Raw genomic sequence first — 12,882 nt, forward strand, 5'->3', positions numbered from 1 at the left:
GCTGCTCTTCGTCGCGGTGCATGGGCTTCTCATTGCAGTGGCGTCTCTTGTTGTGGAGCATGGGCTCTAGGCATGAGGGCTTCAGTAGTTGTGGCACATGGGCTCTAGAGCGCAGGCTCAGTAGTTGTGGCATACAGGCTTAGTTGCTCTGTGGCATGTGGGATCTTCCCGGACCAGGGCTCAAATCTGTGTCCCCTGCCTTGGCAGGTGGATTCTTAACCACTGCACCACCAGGGAAGTCCCTTCCTTGTTGCTTTTAATATCTTCTCTTTGTCTTTAATTTTTGTCAGTTTAACTACTGGGCATCTAGGTGTGTTCCTCCTTGGATTTGTCCTTCCTGAGACTCTTTGTGCTTCCTGGAATTGGGTGACTGTTTTCTTTCCCATGTTAGGAAATTTTTCAGTTATTGTCTCTTCAAATATTTTCTCAGCTCCTTTCTCTTTCTCTTCTCCTTCTGGGACCCCTATAATGTGAATGTTGGTGTATTTAATGTTGTCCCAGGGGTCTCTTAGACTGTCCTCATTTCTTTGTCATTCTTTTTTCTTTATTCTGTTCCTCAGCAGTGATTTCTAACATTCTGTCTTCCAACTTGCTTATCTATTCTTCTGCCTCAGTTCGTCTGCTATTGATTCCTTCTAGTTTGTTTTTCATTTCAGTTATTTATTGTTCATCTCTGTTCGTTTGTTCTTTAGATCTTCTAGCTCTTTGTTAAATATTTCTTGTTTCTTCTTGGTCTGTGCCTCCATTCTTTTTCTGAGCTCTTGGATCATCTTTATTCTCATTATGCTGAAATCTTTTTTGGGCAGATTGCTTATCTCCACTCCATTTAGTTGTTCTTCTGTGGTTTTATCTTGTTCCTTCATCTGAGGCATGTTCCTCTGCCATCTCATTTTGTCTAACTTTCTGTGATTGTGGTTTTCATTCCGCAAGTAGCTGGGTTGTAGTTCTTGCTTCTTCTGTCTACCCCCTGATGGATGAGGCTGGTCTAAGGACTTGTGCAGGCTTCCTGGTGGGAGGGACTGTTTTCTGCCCACTGGTGGGTGGAGCTGGGTCTTGTCCCTCTGGTGGGCAGAGCCATGCTCTGGGGTCTCCTTCTCCTGATGGCAGACCCCTATGCTGGGGAGCCTGATGTGGGGCTCAGAACTTTCACTCCTGTGGGAGAACCTCTGTGATATAATTGTTTTCCAGTTTGTGGGTTGCCTACCTGGTGGGTATGGGATTTGATTTTATTGCAATTGCGTCCCTCCTACCATCTTGTTGTGGCTTCCTCTTTGTCTTTGGTTGTAGGATATCTTTTTTAGTAGGTTCCAGTGTTTTTTGGTCAATGTTTGTTTAGCAGTTAGTTGTGATTTTGGTGTTTTCATGCAAGGAAGTGAGCTCACATCTTTGTACTCTGCCATGTTGTCTCCCAATCCTGTTTTTATGATGTTAATTAGCATTCTTCTATCCACTCAAAGAACTCCCTTTATCATTTCTTGGAAGTCAGGTCTGGTGGTAATGAACTCCCTTAACTTTTGTCTGTTTGGGAAAGTCTTTATTCCTCCTTTGTTTCTAAAGGATGGCTTCACCAGGTGTAGAATTCTTGGTTGACAGTTATTTTCTTTCAGTGTTTTGGATATGTTATCCCATTTTCTCCTGGCCTGAAAAGTTTCTGTTGATAACACTGTTGATAGTCTTATGGGGATTCCCTTTTATGTAATTTCTCTCTTTTCTCTTGCTGCTCGTAAAATTCTTTGTCTTTTGATAATTTAATTATAATGTGTCTCTGTGCAGTCCTGTGCAGGTTCAATGTATTTGGGGTCCTTTGGGCCTTTTGGATCTGGATATCTATTTCTGTTTTGGGAACTTTTCAGTCATTATTGCTTTAGTTTTACTTTGTCCCTTTCTCTTTCTCTTCTCCTTCTGGAATTCCCACAATATGAATATTGTTTCTTTTTATTGTGTCCTATAAGTCCTGTAGGCTTTCTTCTCTGTCATTTTTTTTTTTTTGTCTTTTTGCTCCTCTGACTGGTTAATTTCAAACATCTTATCTTCTAGGTCACTGATTTTTTCTTCTGTGGGGTTGAGTTTATTTTTGAAGCTCTCTGTTGAATTCTCAGTTCAGTTATTTTATTTTTCAGCTCTAGGATGTCTTTTTTTTTTTTTTTATGGTCTCTGTTTCTTTATTGAACTTCATGTTTTGGTCATGCAGATGTCCTAATTTCATTTAGTTGTTTGGCTTTGTGTTCTTGTATTTCACTAAACTTCTTCAAGAGAATTATTCTGAAATTTTTGACCGTTCAGAGATTTCCATTTCTTTAGGGTTAGCTATTAGCCCTTTATTAGTTTCCTTTGGTGGTATGATATTTACCTGATGTTTTTGTGATCCTTGATTCCTTAAATTGGTATCTGTGCATTTGAGTATGTGGTCTCCTCTTCCAGACTTTGCATGTTTACTTTGGCAGAGACAGTTCTTCACCAGTTAGTTCAGTTTGGGTTTCTGGACATGTCTCCTAGTAATGTCCTTGGGCAGGTTGAGCCTGCTATTAGGGTTTATTTTGGGGTGAGGCAGCTGTTCAAGCTGAGGTCAGGGGTGGGAGTGTATGCCACTAGCTGAGAACAGCTGGAAAGGACTGCTGGCTTGGTTCCTTGCCCATGTGAGGCTATAGGATGGGCTCCACAGTTGCCTTGATTCTCTGGTCAGCCTTACTAGATGGCAGGGACTGGGTAATATACTCAAGAGTAGGTGGGGCTATGAATTAGCTTCCCTGCCCTGTTAGGACAGCAGGATGGGACCCAGAGCCTGCACAACTCATTGTTTGGGGACCTGAATCAGGCAACAGTGTGCACTGAATATTCTGGTCAGGTGAGGCCACCAGTTTTGCTCTGCAGACAGGGAAAGCATGGGCTATGCTCTGTTGAAGTTCCAATGTAAGAAGGACTGTTGGATGGGCTGTGCACTTCCTGTGTGCTCTGGTTAGGTTCCCTGGTCAGGCAGGCTGAAGGCTGTATTCAGCAATGAGCAGGGCTATGAATTCATTTCCCTGCCTGGGCACAGTGAGAAAAGCAGCTCCAAAACCACTAAGGCTCTTTGTTTGTGATCCTGACTCAAGTAGACCCATGCCCCATGTTCCCTGGCTGAACAGGGCCACTCGCTTTACTCTGGGGGCGATCAGCTCTGTCCACCTGCCTCTCAGCTCAAGTGTTGCTGGGTTACACAGCTTCCAGATGTTCTCACCAGCCCTTCCTGTCAGATGGGGATGGGAGCCATGTTCTGCAGCTGGTAGGGCTGTGACTCAGCTTTTCTGCCTGGGAGTGGTCAGACCAGGCTCCAGGGCCCGCAAAACTCCTCCACTGGGGACTTGAATCAGATAGACCTGTACCCTGCCAAGTACCCTAGTCAGACTGGGCCATCGACTTGGTTCTACAGATGAGCAAAGCCGCTGGTTGGGGCTACTACTGAGGCACGGGGGGGTGCTTTCACCTCACTCCCTTGTTCTACGATTCTCTTAGTTGTGTCTTGTCCATGAATTGTTGTTAACTGTTTCCCTTGTGAGGGGGAGTGAGTGTTAGCTCATTTTGCATTTCCCTGATACTTAGTGATGTTGAGCATCTCTTTCATGTACCTGTTGGCCTTTTCAGTATCTTTAAAAAGAAAGCCTATTCAGGTCCTTTGCTCATTTTGGATTATTTGTGTGTTTTTTGCTATTGAGTTTCATTAGTGTTTTATATATTTTGGATATTAACTCCTTATCAAATATGTGGTTTACAAATATTTTTTTCCCATTCTGTTCATTGTATTTTCATTTTGTAAATTGTTTCTTTTGCTGTGCAGAAGCTGTTTAGTTTGATTCAGTCCCTCCTGTTTATTTTTGATTTTGTTGCTTGTGCTTCAGGTATCATATCCAAAAAATCATAGCCAAGACCTATATAAGGAGCTTTTTCCCTGTTTTCTTCTAGGAGTTTCATGGTTTCAGTTCTTACATTTAAGTCTTTACAGGATTCTTATTTTTAGATATATTTTTTTAAGGGACAAGTTCAGAAAAAAATTTTTGAGTTGACACAGTATCAAGAAGTATCACGTCTTTTTAAAATTAATTTATTTATTTTTGGCTGCGTTGGGTCTTTGTTCCTGCACACGGACTTTCTCTAGTTGCAGCGAGCGGGGGCTACTCTTTGTTGCGGTGTGTAGACTTCTCGTTGCGGTGGTTTCTCTTGTTGCGGAGCACGGGCTCTAGGCATGCGGGCTTCAGTAGCTGTGGCACACGGGCTCAGTAGCTGTGGCTCGTAGGCTCTAGAGCGTAGGCTCAGTAGTTGTGGCGCACAGGCTTAGTTTCTCCGTGGCATGTGGGATCTTCCTGGACCAGGGCTGAAACCCGTGTGCCCTGCATTGGCAGGAAGATTCTTAACCACTGCACCACCAGGGAAGTCCCTAAAGTCTTAATGTACCATACTTACCTCACTCCCACCATGTCCCAGAAGATTTGGAAGGCCAAGTTCTCTGACTCCGTGCCTTGTGCTTTAGATAGGTGGACAAAGTGTCATTTCCAACGTACTCCTCATCACATTATCGAGAACTTGGCTTACCATTTTGATTCGCCTGGAGTGTACCTTTAAGACATCAGCAAGATAAGGGGACTCTAATTTGGCTAATGCTTCTTGACCGTTGTCACTGATAAAGGGCTGGTACTACAACTTCAGTGGTCTGTAGTTACAAGTCAGGTTGTGGGTTATCATTTTGGTCAAATTAGAAGTGGAGAACTGGGGGATTGAGTTGTTTCATTCAGTACACCAGACCACAGTATATGCTCTAGGAGTCCTGAAGACTTTCTGGACTCATAACCTTACTTCACAGGTATGGAGTTGGAGGTCTAGATAGGTAAATGGAGTTGGTCAAATTCCCATCGCTGGTTAAAGAAAGAGCTAAGACCCAGCTAGGCCTTCCTAAGCTGTAAATGGGTCTATTATCTTTCCTGTATAGAATCTATACTGTGAGCACAAATTATACCATAAAGTAAAATATATATCACTCATTAATAGTTGTGGCTTTTGGGGGCTTCCCTGGTGGCGCAGTGGTTGAGAGTCCGCCTGCCGATGCAGGGGACGTGGGTTCGTGCCCTGGTCCGGGAAGATCCCACATGCCGCGGAGGGGCTGGGCCCGTGAGCCATGGCCGCTGAGCCTGCGCGTCCGGAGCCTGTGCTCCGCAATGGGAGAGGCCACAACAGTGAGAGGCCCGCATACCGCAAAAAAAAAAAAAAAAAAATAGTAGTAGCTTTTAATTAAAATACTGGAAGTACTATTTCAACAATCTGGTGATTCTAGTGATTCTCAAATTTCAGTATACATTTAAAACTGCCCAGAGAACTTGCTGCAACAGATGGTGTCACTCTGAGTTAGTAGATGGGGCCCTCAAGTAGGCCTTTATAACAGGTTTCGAAGTGGTCCTGATGGTAATGCTGTTAGCCTAGAGACCACACTTCGGGAACCTAGGTGGTCTAAAGCAAACCCATGCCATTTCCTGCTATTTGTTATGTGCCACTTGTATACTGTCCACCAATTGAGAGCCACATGGTTAGATCCCCCAGCAGGAAGAGCAACTAGTGAACTTTTCTCTGACCTTCCTAGTGCCTTTTTCAGCACTTGCTTAGGGGTGGAGAGCTCTGGCTTGAGTCAGATGGCCTAGGTGCTCTATTCTGTGTTCTAATGGCTGCATGATCTTGGATAAGTCGCTTAGCCTCAGTGCTTCCGTTTCCCCATTTGTAGAATGGAGATATTGTCTTCTAACTCATAATTGTGGAAGGATTAAATCAGATAACACATACAAAGAGTTTAAATGAACAATAATCACTTGGTCTAGCAATCAGAGACCAGTCAGGAAAAAAGAAATGACTCTAGCTCTTAAAGAAAGACCTGAATAAAGAGGATTGGTTACTCAGGTGATGGAAGGACTCAGAAACCAAACTGGGGGTGGTGAGAGAAACCAGAGGTTTAGCAACAACAGAAAGCTGCAATTACCCCTTGGCTTAGAATAAAAATGGGAGGAGGCACTGTTGCCAGAGGAACAGAGAGGGAGAGAGGAGCATAGTAGGGCTGCTCAGATTCCAAAGAGTCTTTCTGGCAGGAACTGGAGCCACAGGGGAGATTCACTACCTAGAAGCCAGAGGGCAAGAGACCCTGAGTATATAGTTCTCTGGGATACAGAACAGAGCAGGGGAAAAGCAGGAAATGAATCTCAAGAGTTACTCCTCTACACAGTATAGTAGTCATTGTTGCCATGACTGTAATTACTTATGTGCCCCTCTCATCGCCATCACTAGACCATGCCTCCATGTCTAGGACCCTCACTGTGCTTAGGTGTTGAGTGCCATGTACATGCAAAGTGGCCTCATTATAAATTCATTCAGCAATCAAAACAAGTGGGGAAAGTTATTTTAGATTAAGAATGGTTTGCATATATTGACTAGATACTAGAGTGTGAAACCAGCATCTGTAGTGAGTCTTTGTTCCCTGTCTAGAACCCCACGTCACACCTCTGCCTGCTGCACAGTGCCTCACAGTGTCCCTGCACTGTGCCCGTTTCAAAGACGCAGCCTGTAGAACAGAGAGACAAAGCCAGACACCTTCACTAACGATAGTTTGTAGAGAACCATTCTGAAGGTTTGGGGTTGGATGGTGAAGGGGAGGGATTGAGGGACGGTAGAGATCACATTTTTTTGGACCAAGAACATGCCTTGCAATGACATCACCTAGAGCTACTTCTTTTCATCATTAAGGATACAGTGAACCGATGTAAATGACACTGAACCATCATTCATGTGTTCTTCTCACTTGACAAAAATGAGATAATGTAATGACAGTGAAAGGGGGTGGGTGGGAGACTACAGGAGAAGCAACATTATTAACCGAAAGAGCAAGAGAACATATGTCTTCGGTGATCACTGAAATCTCAAACCATAACCTAAGTTTCAAAACAAACTTTATTCTGTTTGAAGACCTAATACAATGCATTAAAGCAACTTAAAACAACAAGACATAGCTCCATTGAATCTATAGCTTGAACAAATGTCAAGGAGGCACAGTCCCCCCGCCCCCCGCCCCAGGTGCCTTGTAAAGGCAAAATTACAACTGACCATGACATCCTCCCTCTCGTCAAAAGACCAACTTTAACAATGTCATAGAAACAGATTTGTAAAAACGTCGAAGAGATCGTAGCTTTAAAAAATACACACATATAAATGAGATTTTTTTGTTTGTTTTGCCTTTTTTTCTTCTGTTTTTAAATAGCAGCACCCTGGGCAGCTCACGCTATCTCACGGTGACAAGTTCCAGGTGAGGTCGGTTAGTGTTTCCAATGAACCCAATTTTGTTCATAATACTAGTAATTTATACTAGTAACTTATATACCTAGATTTCTAAAAAATAAGAATTTGGCATTTCAGAACTTTGTCCCATGTGAGGCATTATGCTATAAACTGCCCCTTTCTTAAATGACCCTGAACTCCAATTTCAGGGTCTGCTCTCCAACTGACTTGGATACCATGCATAGCAAAAGCACAGTTGTTAGAACCAGCAGAATTTTTCTCCCAAAAAGGAACATCAGTAGGACTTCCCAAACACGTTACTAGCTCATAACCAGCTATATGACAAAGCAATTGGTTCCCCACAGTGACGGCTCACATAAACACATTTTGACTTGACACACTGAAAACGAGGATTTCCGAGTTCAGCGAGTCACGTAGACCAGCTACCCAAGAGGAGTAACTTTTAAACAACAGAAACAAGCCAAAGAATTATGAACTTCTTCTCACTTCACTTGCAAACACTTTTCACCTTTGTAAGACAAAACAAAGCAACTTCAAAGGAAAAAAAAAACCCCATACACACATACAAGAATTGTACTAGACACTGGCTTGTTATGTACTTGAACTCAACGACTGTGGATCTGTTTTGGCTGAAAGGTGTACTGGAAACACAGTCCATGCACATATACATATATACATATATCGAGGGCCGTGAAGTCGTCCGGTGTTGCAGACGCAGGCTTTTTGCCTTTTCAACATGGTTATGATTTTTCCCTCATGTATTGTATCAGATCCCAATGCTCCCAATTCTAAAGCCCCATCACAGCCTCTCTTCAGCTTAGCTTCTGGCTTGTATCTTCAGGATGCTGCGCTGGGTGGGGAAAATCAATGCGTGGATGTAAGCATGTATCAGGAGGGCCTCTGCTGTCTCCATCCCTAATCATAAGCTGCTCAGTGTGGTTAGGAGATGAGTGATTGGACTCAGAGCCCTGCTGGTCAAACATCTACAAGGACAGACGTGATGGCATGCCACACGCTGTCAGAAGGGTACTGGGCACAGGCGTAGCATCACAGGTTAAGTTGTGACTCACGGTGACAGGAAACGATGAATCCTGCCTTTGCTGGTCAAAGAAAAACCTATTGCATTTCTGCTCGTGAGAGGCAGAAATAAGGCAAGTGCCTAAATACCATGCCATCTTGTGAAGTGGTGAAGCAAAAACGTGGACAGAATGGTAGCTTTTTAACACAATATTCCATCTCAGATCTTATATTTTAGAAATTAAAGTTCCTTAATAGCATACACAGATGTGCTACTAAAAAAAACCACCAAGCCTAGTTGATAAACTACTATTAACTAATGGTTGGGCTTCTGTATGACGTGGAAGGATAGTTGTAAAGGAGACACTCAGAGGATAAAACCAGGGGAATCGTCAATTGTCTGGAGATGTGAGGGAGATGGTCAGGTCAGTACAGTCAAGTTTGAGGGCTGACAGTCTGGCTGTAAGACTGACTATTGCTATTGATATGAGTAGCTTCATGTAAAAAGGAAAAAAAAAATACATTCTACAGTTGACTGAGTCAGCCACTAGACTGATTCTTTCAAAAGAATTTTAAAAGGAACAACATTAAAGAACAAAACAAAACCCCCTTCCCCCCAGTAGTTGAAGGAAAGAGAAATAAAGCTGTGGTGAATCTAAATAGGAAAGGAAAACTGAAGTTGTTAAGATTCCATTTTAATCTCCCCATTATTCCTCCCAACACAGGTACAGTTCCCACTGAACCCAAAGGCTTTTGCATATGTAAATTGGGGAGAGAGATCTCTTGCTGTCGCCTTCAGTTGGCAAGAATACTCTAACAAGTCCTTCCTTTTCCCCACGGTGAAGTGTAACACATACAATTATTTGGGTGAATGAGGACTGTTACTATGATTCCTACAATGGCCATGACTTGAACAAGCTCCCCACAATCGGGGCAGGAACGATTATGACCACGTCTATTTGCTTTCTGATCTAAGTTGAGTGGAAAGCTAGGAAAATAGCAGATATCCAGATAAAAATATCTTTTCAGATCATGCTTTTTCTACAGTGGATGTTGGCTGGTTGTTAACGGGTAGTCTAATGTGAAAGAGAGACAGGTTTTCTAAATGCAGCAATGATACTTTAAAATGGGTGTTTCCAACAAGGGTGAACACTGCGCCAGGACCCTGCCTGCCTGCCTTCCTAAGACCCAGCATTCCCATAGGTTTGTATTTGTCATGAGGGTATAGTAAGTAGCAGATCAAAGTGGGAAAAGACTTCACTTTGCAGTGATCCACTTCTCTGTAATCACAAGAAAGAGAACGTGCATGCCATCCTGCCACCCTCCCCCCCACCTGTACATCCCTTTGCTACATTCCCCTCCCTAGAGTCAAGAAGTTCACAATTCTTTATGAAACAAACATTGCCAGGTACCGTATCTTAAGTCTTGAAACAACATTGTTGAACTCAGCCATACTTTGTCATATTCATATATCTTTCTCTTTTTTTATTGAATAAAGCAGCTTTGAAGCTTATCAGGCACTGCCCAACAAAACATTTAGTCCAAAAAAATCTGTTATGAACTTTTTAACCTTGGGCTAACAGCCAAGTACTCTGTACAAGAAAAACTGTAAAATATTTCATAGTTTTAAATCTGAAGCCATTTTTTTTTTTTAAACTGGCATCCTGTACATTTCTTCTTTTTTAAAAAAAAGGTAACGAGTAACAAAATGAATATTAACAAAAAAAAAATCAGGGACAGTGTTTTCAAGCAACAAAAATTGGGACAGTGTTTTCAAGCAACAAAAATTGGGGCAGGGGAAGCTTATTCTGAAGGTACGTTTAAAACAGGTAACGACGATGAAAATTAAGAATTGCATAGCACTGTGAATTTAGCCTTCAGCACAACAAAACAGAAGCTATTTGGTATTGATACAAATCCATCTATTTGATAGTTAGTCATTCAGTATTATGTACATATTTTATATACTAAATGTCATTTTGAAGTCCTATTTTCCAAGCTCCATTTTTCTGTTGGTGGGTTTTCTTGGTTTGTAGAGTTTTAATGAAACACTTTCTGGCACTTTGCTACAACAGAATTTCCTCTGAACGTACGTGAGCGGACGTTCCCCCAAAGTGTCCCCTGTGAGCGGAAGTGCCTTTCTGCTACATATCGGTTCATTTCGTTAGAAAATGAAATAATCCACAGTGCGATGTGTCTGGGGCCACCGTGCACGGCAACACCCAGGCTGGACTGAGCGACCCCAGGCCAGGGCTCGTCAGCCCGTCCCCGCTCCGGTCTCCAAGGTCCCAACTCTTGAGCTGGTAAAGCTTCTGAAAGCACGAACAAGCACCATGGTTAAAGGCCTCTTTGTCCCTGCACGCAGAGATTTTTGCATTTCTTCTCTTGGTGTCGTGTGTGGTTGTGACTTTAAATTAATCCAAAAAACAAAACCAAAAAGAAAGGAAGAGGAAAGGAAGGAAGGCTAATTAAGCACTCCAGACGAGGAACGGTGGTCGTCGCCCAGTGCGAGCCCGCCGCGTATGTGTCTTCCCCTACTGCCGTGTGATCGAGAGCTCGAGTCACATCTGAAGACGGGCGGCTGGGTGTCCGCAGCTCAGTTCCCAGGTCGGGCTGCAGGGGAGCCCTGTGCTTGCTGGAGGCCTCGGGGAGCTGAAGGTGAGAAGCAGGCGGGAGGGCGGCCCTTCATCGCCGCTGCTGCGCGTACACCGGGTAGGCTAGCGTGACGTTGAGGGAGTCGTTGTGCTGCACGAGGGACGTGTGTTGGTAGTGGAGCACCAGTTCCTTCAGGGAGCTGTACAGGTTGTAGGGCTCGGCGAAGCCGTAGCCCGTGGCCGTCTTGTTGATGACGCAGTGCTTGACCTCACCGTCCACCCTGCACATGGAGAGAGAGCACAAGGGCCTGGGTGAGCTGGGCCAGGATGAGGCGTTTTGGGTAAAAGCATCGTGAAAAGCCCCGATGCAGGCCAGCCTCCACCTGGGGACCAGTCCTGGGGGAGCCCTAGACTCGTGGAGTTGTCCCTTGTCACTTACTGGCTGAGTAACTTCGGGAGGTAACCCAGCTTCACTGAGCCACTGGGTTGTCATCTTTAGCATGGATTAAGAGGGAGACAGTAGTCGTCTATCTGTAAGAGGGGCGCTTTGAGAAATGAGGCGGTGTACGGAAGGGGCTTGCTGGATGCCTAGAGCGCGGTGAGCAGGCAACGGTCGGTGACCTTAGCTGTTACTATGAGCGCTGCCGCCCAACCAGAGTGGTACCATTACAATTATTAACAGGATTCCTCCTTTCAGGCAGGAATCGTCCACATACCTCTCCATCTATTGTCCTATTCCCTTGTCCTCACTCAAAGGTCTCACTTCTTTCCTGTAGCGATATTTCTCTGCTTAAATGGAGGGAGGTGATGGGCTATAAAAATACGCGGAGACCCTTTCTCTCCTAGAGGACATTCACGTCTCTGAAATAATGTCAGTGAACCAACCTCACTCTTCAAAGTACCCCCAAACTATTACAAAAACAAAGGAAAATAGGCCATAGGATGGAAATGTCTTCTCTTGGGTGTACTCATCTCAGGGACAGTGAGCAGGGTCCTTTCTCTTACTGTTTTAACCTGTCGCTGATGGGGACTTTGCCTGTGGGTGGTGCTTCCATGTGGATCGCCTCAGATTCTAACTACACGGAAGCCCCCCCAAAAAGCAGCAAGTGTAGCTATTTCCACTTGAAAGACGAAAAAGGAAAACGGGACTTCTCCCAAGCCCTAGTCTCCCACCTAAACAGCAGGTTTCTTTCTACTCGACAGCCATTCCTGCCTAGACTTGAAAACAGTAGGTCTCAGTTCCTCTTCTCCACCGTTGTACTACTGTAACACCCTTAAAGGTTAGAACTTTTCCAAATCCTTGCCCGCACGGTTGGCTGGCTGAATGAATGAAACACCTCCTCGAGCTGTCTGACGAGACAAATAATGGGCTGGGGGTACGTACACTACGGAGCACGCGTAGCAGCCCTGTTTACTGCTCTCCCGGACCAGAAAAGTGCCATCTCGTTTCCCTCGCAACAGGTTTTCGGCTTTGTTTCGGTTGCTGCTGCCAACGTTCCACGTCTTCTCGTCGTGGTGGGGCAAATCCTCGTCATCTTCCACCAGCGAATATTGGCTACAAAGGTAGAAGAGAAGGTTTCTAAATGAAGTACATGGCAGCCAGCAGCCTGCCCCTCTCCTCGCTTCGATCTAGTTCCTGCCCCTCCTTCAAGCAAGTCAGGCCAGCGATTGCGGATCTGACTCGACCAGCCTCTCTGGCCTGAGTTTCCTCATTGAGTTTAGCCTTCAACCCCCACCCCACCCCTGAACAAAGAGTTTTAGTAGCACTAAGTGATACTCTTCCTGTTTTCAAGTCAGTCAGTAGCTACCTGCGGCAGACAGCAAGGTATTAAACCATCCCGTTTGTCCAGTTTAGATCAGGAAGTTGATTGACTAGGAGGAACACCAGTTTTCAAATAATTGAAACAAAACATCTACTTAAGCTTTAAAAATATGCTAAACAGGGTTGTCTCCCCCCAACACCACCCCC

The 12,882-nt window shown here is 44.4% G+C and overlaps 1 protein-coding gene across 6 annotated transcripts in view; it reads right to left on the minus strand.

Annotated features, from left to right (window-relative positions):
* Positions 1-6,939: 6,939 nt before the first annotated feature.
* Positions 6,940-12,882, minus strand: part of PIK3R1 (phosphoinositide-3-kinase regulatory subunit 1) — an 86,983-nt gene continuing 81,040 nt past the window's right edge. For all 6 annotated transcript variants that reach the window (XM_004270767.4, XM_033429933.2, XM_033429930.2 and 3 more), the window contains 2 exons: positions 12,298-12,468; positions 6,940-11,194 (listed from right to left, as the gene is read on the minus strand). In XM_004270767.4, coding sequence (XP_004270815.1) covers positions 11,005-11,194; positions 12,298-12,468 — 361 coding nt within the window. In that variant the 3' untranslated portion in view covers positions 6,940-11,004. The remainder of the gene's footprint in view (positions 11,195-12,297; positions 12,469-12,882) is intronic.

This window comes from Orcinus orca, chromosome 3 (assembly GCF_937001465.1).
Source record: "Orcinus orca chromosome 3, mOrcOrc1.1, whole genome shotgun sequence".
In the NCBI taxonomy this organism is placed as follows: Eukaryota; Metazoa; Chordata; class Mammalia; order Artiodactyla; family Delphinidae; genus Orcinus; species Orcinus orca.